Source organism: Sabethes cyaneus, chromosome 2 (assembly GCF_943734655.1).
Source record: "Sabethes cyaneus chromosome 2, idSabCyanKW18_F2, whole genome shotgun sequence".
NCBI lineage: Eukaryota > Metazoa > Arthropoda > Insecta > Diptera > Culicidae > Sabethes > Sabethes cyaneus.
Genome location: NC_071354.1, coordinates 40,281,431 through 40,296,966, shown reverse-complemented (window position 1 = coordinate 40,296,966; position 15,536 = coordinate 40,281,431). Strand labels below are relative to the sequence as shown.

Genomic DNA, 15,536 nt, shown 5'->3' with positions numbered 1-15,536 from the left:
TCTTAAAATATTCTCCTCCATTATCTGGTCGTTCGTCTCGCAGTTAAATACTATGCAACATAATCTGCTCAAATGACTAGTGATTTCCTAAAATTGAACAAATCTACCTGCTTCGCTCTCTCTCTCTATCTATACACAAAACTTGTACAATCCTACATAATATGTTCATTTCTTTGCTTCGCTGGTTTTTCCCGCCCAATTGTTCCCTACCCTATGCACAGTCTTGTATTTCTATGGTCTCTCCCACTGTGGACACTGTTGTCGTTCGACCGGTCACCCGATCCGCACCGTTTTTCCTGTTTTTAATTTATTTATTAACAAATTTGTAACCTGCTATCATCGGCGGGCGTGTCCCTACAGCATCATCCCCGCTAACCTGACCGTGTTGATGAAGATCACAAACAGTGCCACCTTGGAGATGACCAGCCCGGAGCTGAGCATCAGCGCCCCGGATGAGCTGCGGATCGATTTGCTTCGGGCCGCTCCCTCGATCACATTGTTATTGTCGTCCTCCAGCAGGGTCCAGCTGGGTGCGTTCGTTTCCCGCTCCGTCACGAAACGGTTCACGCTGTTGAACCCACTGCCGCCGGTGCTGGCGGCCGATGCGCCACACGTCGGTGTTGGACGCCAAATACGCGTCAGATTCGGTGCGTACGCGTCCATGTTGTCCGTGCCCTGTGCGTTGAGAAAGATAGTAGAGTAAACACACGAAAAGGGATTAGTTTACTGGGTAACTGTTGAAAGTTGTCAGATGCTGGGTAGAGAATTGTCGCCCGCTTCGATGGGTAAAACCGAACGGAAATTTACTGCGGAAAGAGCTTGCCAAATGGGTTTGAAGCAAAACCTCAATATTTGCATGAAATTGATTTATAAAGTACTTTGGTAAACTATTCTACAATAAATAATCCGCTTTGAAAGACTTTCCACCGAGTGGGGAAGTAGTTAAAGGAACAAAAGCCAGCTGGAGAAGGAAAAGTTTTCCTTCCGAACGGAGGAACCCTTTGAAGAGGTGCGGGTTTAGTTTTCTGATTTTTGACGAGTTGAGAGAATTCGTTCCTTTTGTGCGCTGGCCGCTCTCCGACTTTTGCAAGGCGAGGGTAATTTGGGTCAAGATGTTCCCCGAACGAGCAAAGTTTGGCAATCTCTACCGCTATTAATTTATGCATGAAAATGTTAGTGAAACAGGATGAAAACTTACCGGAATGGGAGTGTTTCGTGCACTCCAGCACAGTGGTTTGAAGGCACCCTTCCGTATCACATACTGGAACGCGTTGAAGTTAACTCTCCAATCGTAGGAAAGCAACCGTTCCTCAAGGGTCATGCCGGCGATTTCCGGCGGTGAAGCTATCCGGATAGGGTTGGCTCCCGATGCCAGCTCGTTGATGCCGACGGCATGCAGAACCGTCGGTAGACTAGGAATCGAGTGGCAGGATGTGAGCTCCTTCTGACGCGGATAGTACAAGCTGAGAACCAGGCAGGTTTCATCACGGGATGTGTAACCTCCGAGTGCTATCGTTTTTCGAGAGGTACTATCGTAAGAACATTCCGCTATCAGACGGTCTCCGGGCAGTGCTTTGACTGCACTATGCAGTCGACGGAATTCCTGATAGTTGGAGTCAACGTTGAGATCGTGCGCAATCGGTGGCAGCTCCTCGCGGTACCGAACCTGACGCAGACGGATCTGTTTGCCCATGTGGCTGGTTTGCATCATCACAGCGAAAATGTTGATTCCCGGCCGGGGGAACGCTCGCTGGGTGCACTCCTCGATGCAGTGACCCTCGGATACGACCCGTTCCTGACCGGGCGGAATAATGTGGCGCCAGTTCGGTTGGATTCCCACCGAAAGGACTCCGGCGTCGTGCTTTCGTAGGATCGTCGTGTAGTACAGTCGCAGACCGGAATTGTCCATCCGGGGGCGCATGTCGATCGAGTTACTCTGGAAGCCCATGTAGTGCGTTTCCATCATGTAGAAACGAGCCTGATACGAGTCCAGTGGGTAACCGGCCTCCAGCGGGAAGGTGAAACCCTGCGTGTGGAAAAAAGAAAACGGTGTGTTATTCTGGGAGTTAACCAATTCAGTTTGTTCAAGTTGTTAAGTTGTCAGAATGTCAAGCTACAAAATTCGTTCGAAATAAAATATATTCTAATAATTTCCGTCGCTAAATTAAAGCAATTAAAGTTTGCTCGGGAAACGACATTCGTTCTGTGCTGCACGGGGCGAGCTACCCAAACGATTTCTTCTTGGAGCAGTACAGCAGAACGTGAAACTCATCATCCCGTGGAATCATATCAAATTAATCCAGTAGAATTTCTCATTCACCGCACACAAACGTCAACAAATGAATGTCTGCCCGGCCTGGGACAATAAAACTTGTCGAAACGTAACCACCCATACAATGCATAATGGGCATAAAGCAGTAAAATTATTATTCCAAAACAGTTCGGCACGGCCAAACACAAAACGGCGAGGCGAGGCGCGGTGAGCTCATCTTCTTCACCTCGCACCGACGCGGACGCCCATCCTCGAGAAGTGATTACCTTCCGTCGCTTCATCCTCCCCCGCGACCACGGACAGAATCCCTCGGTGCGTTGACGTGAAGCGACAAATGACAGATTGATGCCCGTTCCGCGAGCGACATGGCGAGCGCGCAGGGGAAAAAATCAGATTAAATAAAAGCATAATAATAAACAATTCATAACTGTGAAAAAGCGCTACCACTGAAAACAATGATAAAGCTTCGGAACGGCGTGCACATTTGCGCGCGCTGTTTGGAATGCTGAATAGGCAGGCAGCCGAACCGACAAACGAACAGAAAAAAATGGGACATTGTTCCTCGCACAAACCCGCACCAAGCGCGGAACATGAATCAGGTGACACGTGATTTGTCTTCCCCTACCATCCGTCCGTCCGTCCGTTTGTTCGTCCATCCGGTCGTCCGTTCAAACGTCTATTGCATAATGAGCTCAGTCGAGGTCGGTCCCGGTAGCAATAGAAGCAGCGGTAAACAAAACTTACCTCCGAGCCACGAGACCAGGCGGCCACAATCGAATTGCAGGTCAGCAGCTCCTTCTCGGACTTGATGCACGAGCGGCCATTCTCGCGGGACATGATCTCCAGCTCCGGCGTCGAGCCCTGGCATTCGTACAGTACGATGTGCTTCATGAATGGCAGATTCGAGCGAGATTCGATCACCGGTTCATACTGCGGGATGAAAAGGAGAAGAAAAGGAAATAAATGATCAGTCAGTGTGGTTCGTTGAAGTTCGTCGGAGATATTTGACCGTTGGTTGAGCGGTTGAGCGGTTGAATGAAAAGATGCAAAAACGGTGTTTTCGATGTTTTCTTTTTTGTTTTCGATAATACCGATGGACGGGGGAGAGAAAGGGACAGAGAGAGAGCCAGGGCAACACGATACTTTTTTAATTGTTGCGAGATTCGTGAGAATCGACTTAATTAATGGCGAAGCAGGGTGGTAAGGTTAACTGCGAAGATGGTTGTGAAGGGAAAAGGGGAAGTTTACCTGCTGAACCGAAAAACGTAATAACTGCGATTAACGTTTGTTTGTTTTCCGGGGTCAATATCAAAGTTTGTTGGGCAACGATGATTGCTTTTATTTAGGCTTTTATTTAGCTTTTATTTTTATTTTATTTAGGAGAAAACTTGGAGAAGTGATTGCATAAAAATAATCAATAAACATTTGGCTAATAACTATTGGCTTTTTACCTTGAAAAAGGTACTATTAAAGAATCGAAACGTTGGGAGAATTTCACATCTTTATTATGATTATTCTCCGAAGATTGCTCAGGAGAATATTAACAACTACAAATGAAATGCAGTCGTTGAAAAACACTCTTTCTAGTATAGCGTAATTTAATTTAATAGTTTAAATTATCCCCATCGTTTTAATCCTCGCAAATGACTATTCTCCAGGAGTGGGGTAAAGGAATAAATGATCCATATTGCTGTATCAGAGTGCTCGAGAAGATATTCACTGCAGCCCTAATATCAGTTCCACCCTTTAGTAGACTATTTTAGTCAATAATTGAAAGGGAGTCGAAGCCCAGAGAAATCAGACGTAAAAGCGTTGATAATAGCAAGTGGTTCAATAACCACGCTTCAAAATAAATGCATTGCAGGATACAGCGACGAAAAGCTTATCGATCATTGTACATAAACCGTTGACGTTCTGGTAGTATACAAACCAAAATGTCTGCTGGCTTCCGATGCCCTTGAAAGTGGCACAGTCATCGGAACTGGTCGAAACGATGCCTGTGATAACGATCAATTGGCTTCAAATGATGGTCACAATCGTCCTGTACACTAATAACCGGCAGCGAAGTCAAATCTTAAAGACGTTTATAGCTCAATGCTTTACTTTTTTTTGCTTGATCTTGCTTAAGCAAAATTCAAATAATTCCACTCTAATTTTTTCATCTTGATTATAGTGACTTTAACAGCTTTGGTGGTCATTCGTGATTTCTGCGAGGTGGCAATTTGAGCTCGGGTCCTCGGCGTGAATGCTAACCACTACACCAGAATTGACCCTAGTTCTAAATTAAGCGCACGGCATTAGTTCGCATATAGGAAAAGCTATTATCATTCAAAATCATTCATTCTTCTATGACGCTTGTCTGAAGCTACAAACGTAGTCCTACGTCAAAGATCCAATTGAAGGACTTTTTTATTCGTAATTTGTTACGAAACGTCTCACATCTTTCATTTACCGGTTAGTTTCACATCTTTGCCTTATCAATGCTCAATAGATGCTAATTAAGTGCCTTAAGGGGGCATATTTAGTACCTTTTATACTATATATCACTTCAAATACGTTTTTCTCCAAAACACAAAAGTCGAATGAATTTCCATTTTTTGCATTCTACACATTGCATTTTAGACAAATATTAACTGATTGCCCAATCTTACTTCCCAAGCAACAATGAGAATTTTATTGTACTCTTATGGCGGTCTTCATATCCAATTTTGGTCTTGAATACCGTCATAAGAGTGTAATAAAACCCAAATTGTTACTTGGGTTGTATATCTGTTATTGTAACGAAATGTGTCATAATGCAAGAAACAAAACGCTTTTTCTTCAATTGAAAGGGTCTACCATTTGTTAATTCCCTCTCCTGTTATCCCCCAGCCACTTGTAAATCTATGTCTTTTCGATAATCCCTAAAAATCGACACGAAGCCTTTTTTACCGCGCCTCCCATATAATGCCATAAAGCATGTGTACCAAGTTGGCTGTTGGCTTTTTGCCAGTCAACTCCCCCTCCTGTCACCTAGCTAATAATGGGAGCGAAACGAAGTTTTTTCATGTATCCCACCCCCTCTTTTCCTCCAATCACTTACACAACTGCAATCGTTCTGAATGCAAGAGAAACGCAACCCGTTTCACTTTTTGGGACCTCCCTACTTGTTATGGACCACTTTTCTTTTATCAACTACCTTTCTCCCGCTGCGCTGATTCTTTCACGTCAAAAAGCATGTGCACCAAGTTTGATGAAGAACCGCTTGGTCATTTTGGAGTTAAGGCGGAACAACATACATTCACACTCACGTTCCTTACCCCCCCCCCCCCCCTTTATGTCCCTCTCGGTCAGCTCCCCCGTCTATCAAGTAGGCAATTATGCATCTATTTGCTCTCTGAAAATCCATATAATAGGTAGAAAAACAAAGGCTTTTGTCATATACTCCTCTTCGGGAAACTATTTTTGGTGCATTTCACGGTGGCTTTTCTCAGCCTTATTCATTAAGACACTTCTGTCGGATGAATTTTATCAATAAATAACAATAACAATCGACGTTGTCAGGCAAAACTTGCCAGACATTTCTTAAAAAAGTCCCCCCCCCCCCAATCGGTCAAATTGATCACTAGATTTTTGCTAGATTTTCGACAAAATCTATTGGTAACCCTGGTTGTTGTACAGATTAGCCGGCTGCAAATGAAGGTCACAAGGAGGGCACGCAATGTTTGACGTAGCTTCGGAAGGACTTAACCTTTCCAAGATAGATTAGTGCTTCCATATTGGTTACCGTAATGGGCGTTGCTTGCTAAGACGACTGCTCGATCTAACGCTTTGACTTTTGCATCCGTTTCTTTCTCTAACGCTTTGACTTTTGCATTTCAGTTGCTTTACTAAAAAAATATTACGAAACTTTGAAGCAATTTTTATCTTTAATCTTTATTTACAACAACAACTATTTCCTTGTAACTGGATGGAGTCTCACATATTCCAGACGTTCAAAAAAGGTGATAAACGTAATGTGGAGTGGGAATTTGCTTCTTGTACACCTTCTCGAAAGTTCTAGAGGCTATCGTCTACAATCGTCTAATGTTCAGTACAAGAAACTACTACTTCTTTCAACCGCACAGCATTGATTTTGCCTTGAAAGGTCCATAACTATCAATTTATTAGAATTCACCTCTTTTTACTAGCACAACATTGACCGGAGTCTCCAGTTTGACGTTGTATATGAAGCTAGGAACGTCACTATCTAGCAGGTTAAGTAACAATTCTGGAGTCCACCAGGGCAGTATCTTGGGACCTCTACTATTTTCGTTGTATACCAATGATATCACAAAGTTATTACCTCTTGGCACACGATTGTTGGATGCCGATGTTGGAGGTATATATCCTACCAGCTTATTCCGACTAGCCTAGCGATTATTGCTTTATACTCCAAGCATTAATTGAATTATTCGTTGATTGTTAATGTCGCAAATATATAAGATATTAAGCATTTCTAAATGCACTGCCGTGTGATTTCACCGCAAAAAAACAGCCTTTATTGTTTGATTATCGAATTGATGGAACATCCTTTTCATGCAAGAAGTTGTTGGACCTTGGTGTTAGTGTTATACTGTCATTTAGACAGGTAAATGACAATAGGTAAAGAATTTATATGATTCTGTAACTCTGCAGACCAGGCTTGCTGATTATCGCGAAAGCGCTTTACTCTCTTTGTTAGTTATTCTCCAGAGAGTTGCACGACCTGTGAAAAAAAGCTTCTCAGATCAGCTTCGATCAGCTTTGCGGTTGAAGCTATTCGGCATATTTCGCTTTTTCATGTTCTTCGTTCTTCTCTGAATTATCGCCTGCATGGCAGGCAACAAGTATTGCTCACTCATGAACTACGGGTTAATGCGATTCACAAAGCAGTCTTCAGCTAAAGAAGCATTCAATAGTGAGCGATATCATCTACATTCTTCATGAAGAATATTTTTTGGTTCTTCCTCGCGAATGAATGAATGATTTTAGGAAACAAGGGAAACCAGTTATTCATGTCGAATGGCAAAATTCGTTGTGATGGTAAACAGAATCAGAAGATTTGTTGCATTGCGGCTAGATAAACCTAAAACTTTTCCTCTTAATTCAAACCGGCGTTAAGTCAAACCGAACCTAGTAACAAAACTTTGATTTCGAGAAAAACGCGTTCAAAGTTTGCTGCTCTGTATGGTTTATAGCTATGAATCGTTCGAAATCTTCTCATAACTCTGGCTGTTTGCAACATTTATGTAGTCTGATTAGTGTAATGTAGCTTAGAAATTTCTTGATCGTTTGCTGTCATTAACTCATTTTATTAAATGTTGCGACTTGGGCCGGTCGAAGTCAAAGTCCAAGTTTGCTACTACTGTGTAGTTTAAAGGTTTCAATCGTTCGAAATCATTTCGTATCTTTGGCTGTTTAAAACATTTATGTATTCTGATTAGAGTGAATTGTCGCTTTGGAAATTCTTAACCGTGTGTTGTCAATAATTTAAATTATTTAAATTTTGCGACTTGGTCCGGTCTGATTTGAGGGGGTGAGAAGGAAAAGGGTGTAAGTGACAAAATTGGAAAAATCGAGATAATGGTAGGAAAGGATACTTTGAGTAAGGTTTTATGCATGCCAGAAAATTCACGTCAAAATTTTACCGTTTAATGACTTTTTTAAAAACATGAAAAAAACGAGCAAAATAAAAGTTGGTTTTCGTTTGGAAGGAAAGGGGTGTAAGTGCACTATCTGAGCAATTCTAACTCAACTAACAAAACGGTTTGTCTCGAATATTTTTTAATGAAATGAAAGTTTGCTGATATGTTAGATGCCACACAAGGATTCATTTTCTACGAAACTTAATTATTTTCGTCAAGAGTAACTTTTCAAAAGGGCGTATTTATAAATGGGATTTTTTTAAATATCGTATCTCGGAAACCACTTCTTTGTTAAAAATGACGTCAACGGAAAAGTTATAGGAAATTAAGTATATTTTCGGAAAAAATACACTGAAAGAAAAAACTTTTCAAAATCAAGACAAAAATCATTAAACTTGAATTATCAAAACATGTCCCCTCAGATTTATCTCATTTTTATTAAAGATAGCTTAAAACATGTTCTAAAATGTCTTTCGATTTTTTTTTAAATCTGATAAATTTTTCAAAAATATCCAAATTTTTGTAAAACCAGAACAAAATCGAATGCTACGCATTATCATGTTATGTCATTTTAACTTTTTTTTAGGCCCAGCCGTTCTCAAGTTATGCCACTGTTTGTATTTTATGAAGTTTTTGTCCTTCCGACGTGAGGCAACTGAAGGGGGAGGGGGGGGGGGGGGCAATGTGATTTTTTTAATCAAGTAAAACAATTTTACATACTATCGGCCAGGCTGCTATTACTCAAACTATTTTCCCGAAGAAAGTAATATTTTACCATGATATATAAAGTATACAAATATACGCTAGAGCCGACGGATGAGAAAATTCTGAGCTTCTAGCACGAATTCGAACAATGGAATTTCCGAAATCCATTCAAAAAAAATTTCCCTCGGTTTTGTCTTTTTTCGTATATTTTTGCATAGAAAATAATAACGTACATATCATAAGCAAGAATAGATTCGGTTTTCATGTTTAAACCTTAAATAAAAATTCTTAAAATCCATGTTTTTTTTGCTCGATTAAAAAATTCACTTTGTTTTTTTTCGCCCCCCCCCCCCTTCAGTGGCCGAACACCGGAAGGACAAAAACTTTATAAAATATGTATTTGTAATGGCCTAATTCAAGAATGTGCTAGGTGCAATAGTGATATTTCTCTTCCTGGGGTGCGTAAACATTTCTTAGCGTCACCCAGTTAATTTATTTTATCAACACCTTTATTAATTTTAAATATATTCGTATGGTTAGGAAAATATATCACATAGATGATCATTTTTTCAGTCCTCTATGAATATATGTAAAATATCAGAAACTACGGAAACAATATGAAATTGAATGAGATAAATAATTGTTTGTCCAGTGCAAGTCTTTGTTGATTGCAAGAACGCAAAATTTGTTTGAAATTTGTATAGGAAAACTAGTTCTTGCTATTTTAATTCTACGAGTAACTATTTCTATAAACCAGCTACAGATCAAACCGATTTTGGCACGTTTCACGGATTATTTTTGACACGACCGTATTCGAAAATCAGTTTTATTCTTTTTTAAAAACAAAACTGACATCTCAGAATATTTCTTCGAGGCAATTCTGAAGGCTTAGCGGACAATTCCCGGTTCGGTTTGGCGAATTCTGCGCGAAGTTACAAGCACACGTACATACACCACAAATACACACATACTCATATACATACATGCAAGCACACATACATACATCAATACATAAAATCGACACTTGATAGATGTTTTGGTTATCCTCGTTTTGACGGTTTTATATACGTTCCTAAGTATTCAAGTTTAAATATAGTTTATTTTCGTTTGATAGGTTTAAACAGAACAGTTTTCAAATAACGTTTGCTTATATACTTATATAAAATTCAATAGTGATCTTTCATTTGTCACCAAGATCATCCAAATCTGTCTATCGACTCTGAGAAAAGTGAGTGCAAAACGTTCTTAAGTACACACATACGTACACTCGCAAAGAAGTCAAACGAGAAATCAGGTTGCTGAAGACCAATAAAGCCGCTGGGAAGGATCGCCTACCGGCAGAGCTTTATAAACATGGCGGAGAAACGCTAGCAAAGGCTCTACACTGGGTTATTTCGAGGATTTGGGAGGAGGAAAAGCTACCGGAGGAATGGATGGAAGGAGTGGTTTGTCCCATCTACAAAAAGGGTGATCGGCTAGACTGCTGCAACTATCGCGGTATTACGCTGATAAATGCCGCCTACAAGGTACTCTCCCAGATCCTGCTACGCCGGCTGTCACCGATAGCACAAGGTTTCGTAGGGAATTATCAGGCGGGTTTCATGGGGGCTCGCGCAACTACGGACCAAATTTTTACTATCCGACAGATCTTGCAGAAATGTCGGGAGTACAACGTGCCCACGCATCACATCTTTATTGATTTCAAAGCAGCATACGATACAGTCGATCGAGACAAGCTATGGCAGATAATGCACGAATACGGTTTTCCGGACAAACTGACGCGACTGATCAGAGCTACATTGGATCGAGTGATGTGTTTCGTACGCATCTCTGGGACACTCTCGAGTCCCTTCGAGACGCGACGAGGGTTGAGACAAGGTGACGGTCTATCCTGCATGCTGTTCAACATCGCTCTTGAGGGGGTGATCCGACGAGCGGGCATCGAAACGAGAGGCACGATTTTTACCAAGAGTAGCCAACTTCTAGGCTTTGCAGATGACTTCGATATCATTGCCAGGAACTTTGCGACGGCGGAGGCAATCTACGCCAGACTGAAAGCGGAGTCTAGGAGAATTGGGCTAAAAATAAATGCGTCGAAGACCAAATACATGAAAGGAAGAGGCTCAAAGGAAACAAATGTGCGCCTCCCACGGACGGTAACCGTTGACGGCGACGAACTAGAAGTGGTAGAAGAGTTCGTGTATTTGGGATCGCTGGTGACCGCGGACAACAACACTAGTAAGGAGATCCAGCGGCGCATCCAAGCGGGAAATCGGGCCTACTTTGCCCTTCGTAAAACGCTACGATCAGGAAGCATACGCCGCCGCACGAAGCTGACAATGTACAAAACCATTATTAGACCGGTAGTTCTTTATGGACTTGAAGCCGTGACGCTGCTTACGGAGGACATACGCGCCCTTGCCGTGTTTGAGCGGAAAGTGCTGCGGACGATATTTGGCGGAGTACAAACTGAAAGCGGAGAGTGGCGGAGGCGTATGAATCACGAGCTACAGGCACTGCTTGGGGAGACTCCCATCGTACATCTAGCGAAAGTTAGCAGGCTACGGTGGGCCGGACACGTCGTAAGGATGCCGGACGACTGTGCGACGAAAATAGTCCTCTTCAACAACCCCACCGGCACCAGGAACAGGGGGGCCCAACGTGCACGATGGCTCGACCAGGTCGAGAGCGATTTGCGACTTCTGAGACGACTAGGAAATTGGCGACGAGTGGCCCAAGACCGAGTTGAATGGAGACGAGTGCTTGAAACAGCACGAGCCACCCCGGCTCTATGCTGCTGAAGAAGAAGAAGAAGACGTACACTCGCGCATACGTACACTCACACATACATACATACACACTATTTTCTAAGGTTTCCAAAAATAAAATACGGAAACAGTTTGCTTTTACATTTTATCCGTTATCTGCATCCAACTAAACTAAGCTATTAATCATCGCCTCGGTGATAAATTTTTGTTCGCTTCTTCATGAAGATCGAAGCATTCGAAGAAGAGTGAAGAATATCATGTACGCTTCGCACCGCAAACGGACCGAAGGCGAAGAATAGAAAGCGCAAAGATAAAACACAAATGTTCGGCCTATGTATTATTCTCTCGCAAGTCACATCGCTGCAAGCTTTGTAGTGTTATTATTATCTTCATTCTGGAGCAGTGAGGCGTTATTGAATCTTCGAATGCGTTCCTGCTTGAAGACTAAAAATAGGCGTTATGATGCGATTATCAGCAAGCCTGCTGCAGACCCTCTATTGTTCGCTAGTACGCATAAGTCTGTAGTCTCCCGAGAGCTTACCACCACCTTAGGGTAAACGTGAGTATGAACGTATGTTTCACCATAACTCCGGAATGTATAGATCGGTTTCCACCAAACTTGGTACTCATACTCATTTTACTTAATATAGTGATGGTAGTCTCTAAAAGGGCAGGGGAGGCTCACATTGGTAAAAAAAAGTTGCGTTTCTCTTGCATTTGGACCGAGAACAATTCTACCAGCGACTGTGTGACAAGAGTGAGGAAGAAATGGAAAGAGAAAAGGAAACCACTAGGGGGGAAGTTCAAAAGAGGACAAAATGCTTGAAGGACCAAAGGGAAAGCTTAGTGCCTCATCTATATGTATGTCCCGCCATAACTCTGGAACGCCTGGACCGTTTTCAATCAAACTGGGGGAGACCCAGCCAACATTTTTGTTAAATAACAGCTTAACAAGCGCTTCTTACCCGGTAATTGGCTATACAATAATTAAATAAACTACTATTCAACAAGAATGTGTGTTGGGGTACCTGTTCCTTGAAATGGAGGGATGATGATAGAGGGATTGATTAAACGAGGGGCGGTGAGGTCACAATAAGAAGAATTTCCGGAGAAAAAACAAACAAATTTATAGGCGGCTGTTAGACAGCATGGGTAGCTGACAAGTAGGGGAGGAACGTCCAAATGAGAAAAAAAGCTTTCTTTCTAGCATCATGAAAGTTTCCGGAACGAAAATCTATGGTTGGATGACAGAAGAGAAGTGGTCTCTTGCACGAAACTTGACAATTGACATATAGATGGTTTGAAATAATGGTATCAGCACAGGGAGGTTGATAAAAGGGGGATTTTCAGTTCGATCGGGAGGTGTCTGAAAAATAGAGATGGCCATTGATCAGTGATAGACCAATGATAACAAGGGTTTTATTTCTCTTCTCTATAGAGAACAAAAGAAGGGAATTGTTTAACACAAGCAACAATTTGATGGCTTTTATGACCGAAATCGGTCATCAAAACCGCAATAAGAGTGCAATAAAACTCCATTTTTTGCCTGGGAAGAGATTGCGAGGCAAAGGTGTCCCGAGTAATCTAATAAAAAGCTAGCAGAACAATATTTAAAAGCAGCGTTTGTAAATAAGCATTCAATTATTAAGTCTACTTTTACAAAACACCCTTGGAATTAGTACACATATAACTGTTTCAACTATTTTCTACCAGTTTGAAGCCGATTATAAATATCGAAACAATTTGATTTTTATAACCAGCAGAACACTAGTGATTGTTTGTCTTGCATTTCTTTTTGCTAGGCTTATCAGAAAGCTTTTAATACGGCACTAAATGATTTTTATTTGCCATTCTCTGTGTCGCAAATGATAGTTTTTAATGTTGTACTGTTAAATTAATCTTAAAACAATAGTACATGTTTCCTCTCCAGGAATTATAAAACAATAGGTATATGTATTTGTCAGGGAATTTATTTAGCACATAGTGACCATCAACTGTTATAACAGTAAACCAATTGTTCTGTTAATTTTATTCTTCCAGCAGAGGAAACAACATTCAATACTTCGTATTTGAACAGATAGATTAAACTTTAGAAAGAGTCTATCACTGTAAATTAACTATCCAATGATCATCGTACGTAAATCTCTACTAAAGAAGCCGTTTATTTTTTTCCTAGTTGAAGTAACTTATGATGTTCGAACCCCATTTCATTTGATTAATAGTGAATAAACCTGTCTTAGTTTCATTCATTCGAAGCCCTACTAATAAAAAGAAGCTGGTAAATCATTCTGTCGAAATACTATTTGATCTCTCGCCTACAACGCACTTCAGATCCAACGATCAATTAAACACTATTTTACGGTAACTCCCACAGCTGGTGATGCTCCGACAACGGCACTGACCGTAAACCATAATGCTTGATCGTAAAACTTTACGATTGTCTGTGCTTTAAACCCCATTAGCCAATTACGAGCATCTTCCGGAAAATAAACGAAGCTGTACCGCCCTAACTACTGCGGCTGCTGACTCGAAGAGGCGAGCAGAGTAGCTGAATTGTTTGATTTCAAACCGACAACGCTCCCTATCCCTATTCCAACCCGAAACTAGCAAATAAAAACCAAAGCCAAAGACAAAGAACCTCTCGCTTCAAACCCCCGCCTATAACACTCCACCAGGTCTGATTTAAATAAATAAAATCGCTTTTATTAGCTGACAGGCTGGCCCTCCCGCACCCCCATCCGCCGCCGTTTCATCTTTTCATCATCGCATTGTGGCGGTACAAACACTTCCGCAAATGTACCGCACTGAGCCAGACTCCACTGTTCCACACACAAGTACACTCACCCGTATCATGTGCTGCTTCCGCACGAACTGGTCCAGCTTGAACATCTTGCACCAGCGCAGGTTGTCGTCGCCCATCGGTATCTCGACGTCCTGGTTCCGCAGCTCCAGGATGCGGGTTCGCGAGTCCAGCTCGATCGGAACCTGGTTAACGCGCTGGGTGAGGAAAATCGGCACCGAATCCTTGAAGGCCTCGTTCGGATCCGGCAGCGTTCCGATGGCCTGGGCGCCGTTCTTCGGGTCCCGGTTGTGGTACATGTAGATGATGCGGATGGTGTCGTTCTAAAAGGGGATGAAAAGAGAAAAAACAAAGGAAAAAATGAGAAATTGAACACTTTGTCGTCGTGGTAGTCGTCATCAGCAGAAATAACACCGTTCATCCGCTGCCATCGTCAGCGATAGCGACGACGCCGACCGACGGTGTGGTGGATGGCAATGCCTGCATACATTATCTACGATCTACTGCGACTAGGTCTGTTCCGGAGTCTGGCACTTATTCCTTTCCAATTATCAGTTTATTCAAATGTAAATTTATTTAAATCTCTTCTACGAAGCGGAGTGGCACACTACTATCGCTCGTTGCCGTCGTACAACTAGACTATAAATGGTATATGATAGACAAGCCATCATTCTTCCGGAGCGCCAGGCTGCTCAATGAAGCAGTTGTTCGACATTGCTTTCCGGCTTTTGGATTAGGCAGGGTGGTCCACGCGAAAAAAGCGACCGCCCGGAAACGAACACAGCCGGAACCGGCTGAGTCACCCTACTGTCACAGTGACCTGCATGAGCTCCCGAAACTTTTTCCCCGATTTACATCATTTCTCCAGAACGGAATTCATCTTTCGTTTTGCAGTGCTCAGTATTTGCGCTGCGGAGATTTATAAAACCTCCCGGTGGTGCTGCCCGTCCCGGTTCGTTCACGGCCGGAAAACGCCCGGCATCACCGACAGAGGAAATCGCTCACGAAACTCCACGAGCGCGCGCCTCTGGAGGCTTCCGCCAGCTGGTTAGCCCGGTCGGTTGGCAGGCCGGCTGGCTGGCTGGCTGACTGGCTCGTTATAAGCGTTTTATAATTTAAATTTGCATTCATAACAGCGCAATTTTGAAATTTGCATAAATTCATCACTGCCTGCGTGCTCCCGGCCGGGGCCGGGGCTGCTGGCCTCAATTGCTGGACGGGCCGAAGCTGGCCGAGTCGAAGCGAGTCGGCGGCCATTGCGGGCCCTTGCAAGACAAGTTTTTAGTGAACCAGCCAGCCATCCATCCGGGAGAAGCAAGCAAGCCGGCCGGGAAGAGATTTAATAA

The 15,536-nt window shown here is 42.6% G+C and overlaps 1 protein-coding gene across 1 annotated transcript in view; it reads right to left on the bottom strand.

Annotated features, from left to right (window-relative positions):
* Positions 1–211: 211 nt before the first annotated feature.
* LOC128735338 (MOXD1 homolog 2-like) overlaps positions 212–15,536 on the bottom strand; it is a 55,022-nt gene continuing 39,697 nt past the window's right edge. Inside the window, exons 3-7 of the mRNA XM_053829827.1 lie at positions 14,235–14,513; positions 3,017–3,202; positions 1,199–2,026; positions 377–675; positions 212–296 (exon numbers count right to left, since the gene is read on the bottom strand). Coding sequence (XP_053685802.1) covers positions 212–296; positions 377–675; positions 1,199–2,026; positions 3,017–3,202; positions 14,235–14,513 — 1,677 coding nt within the window. The remainder of the gene's footprint in view (positions 297–376; positions 676–1,198; positions 2,027–3,016; positions 3,203–14,234; positions 14,514–15,536) is intronic.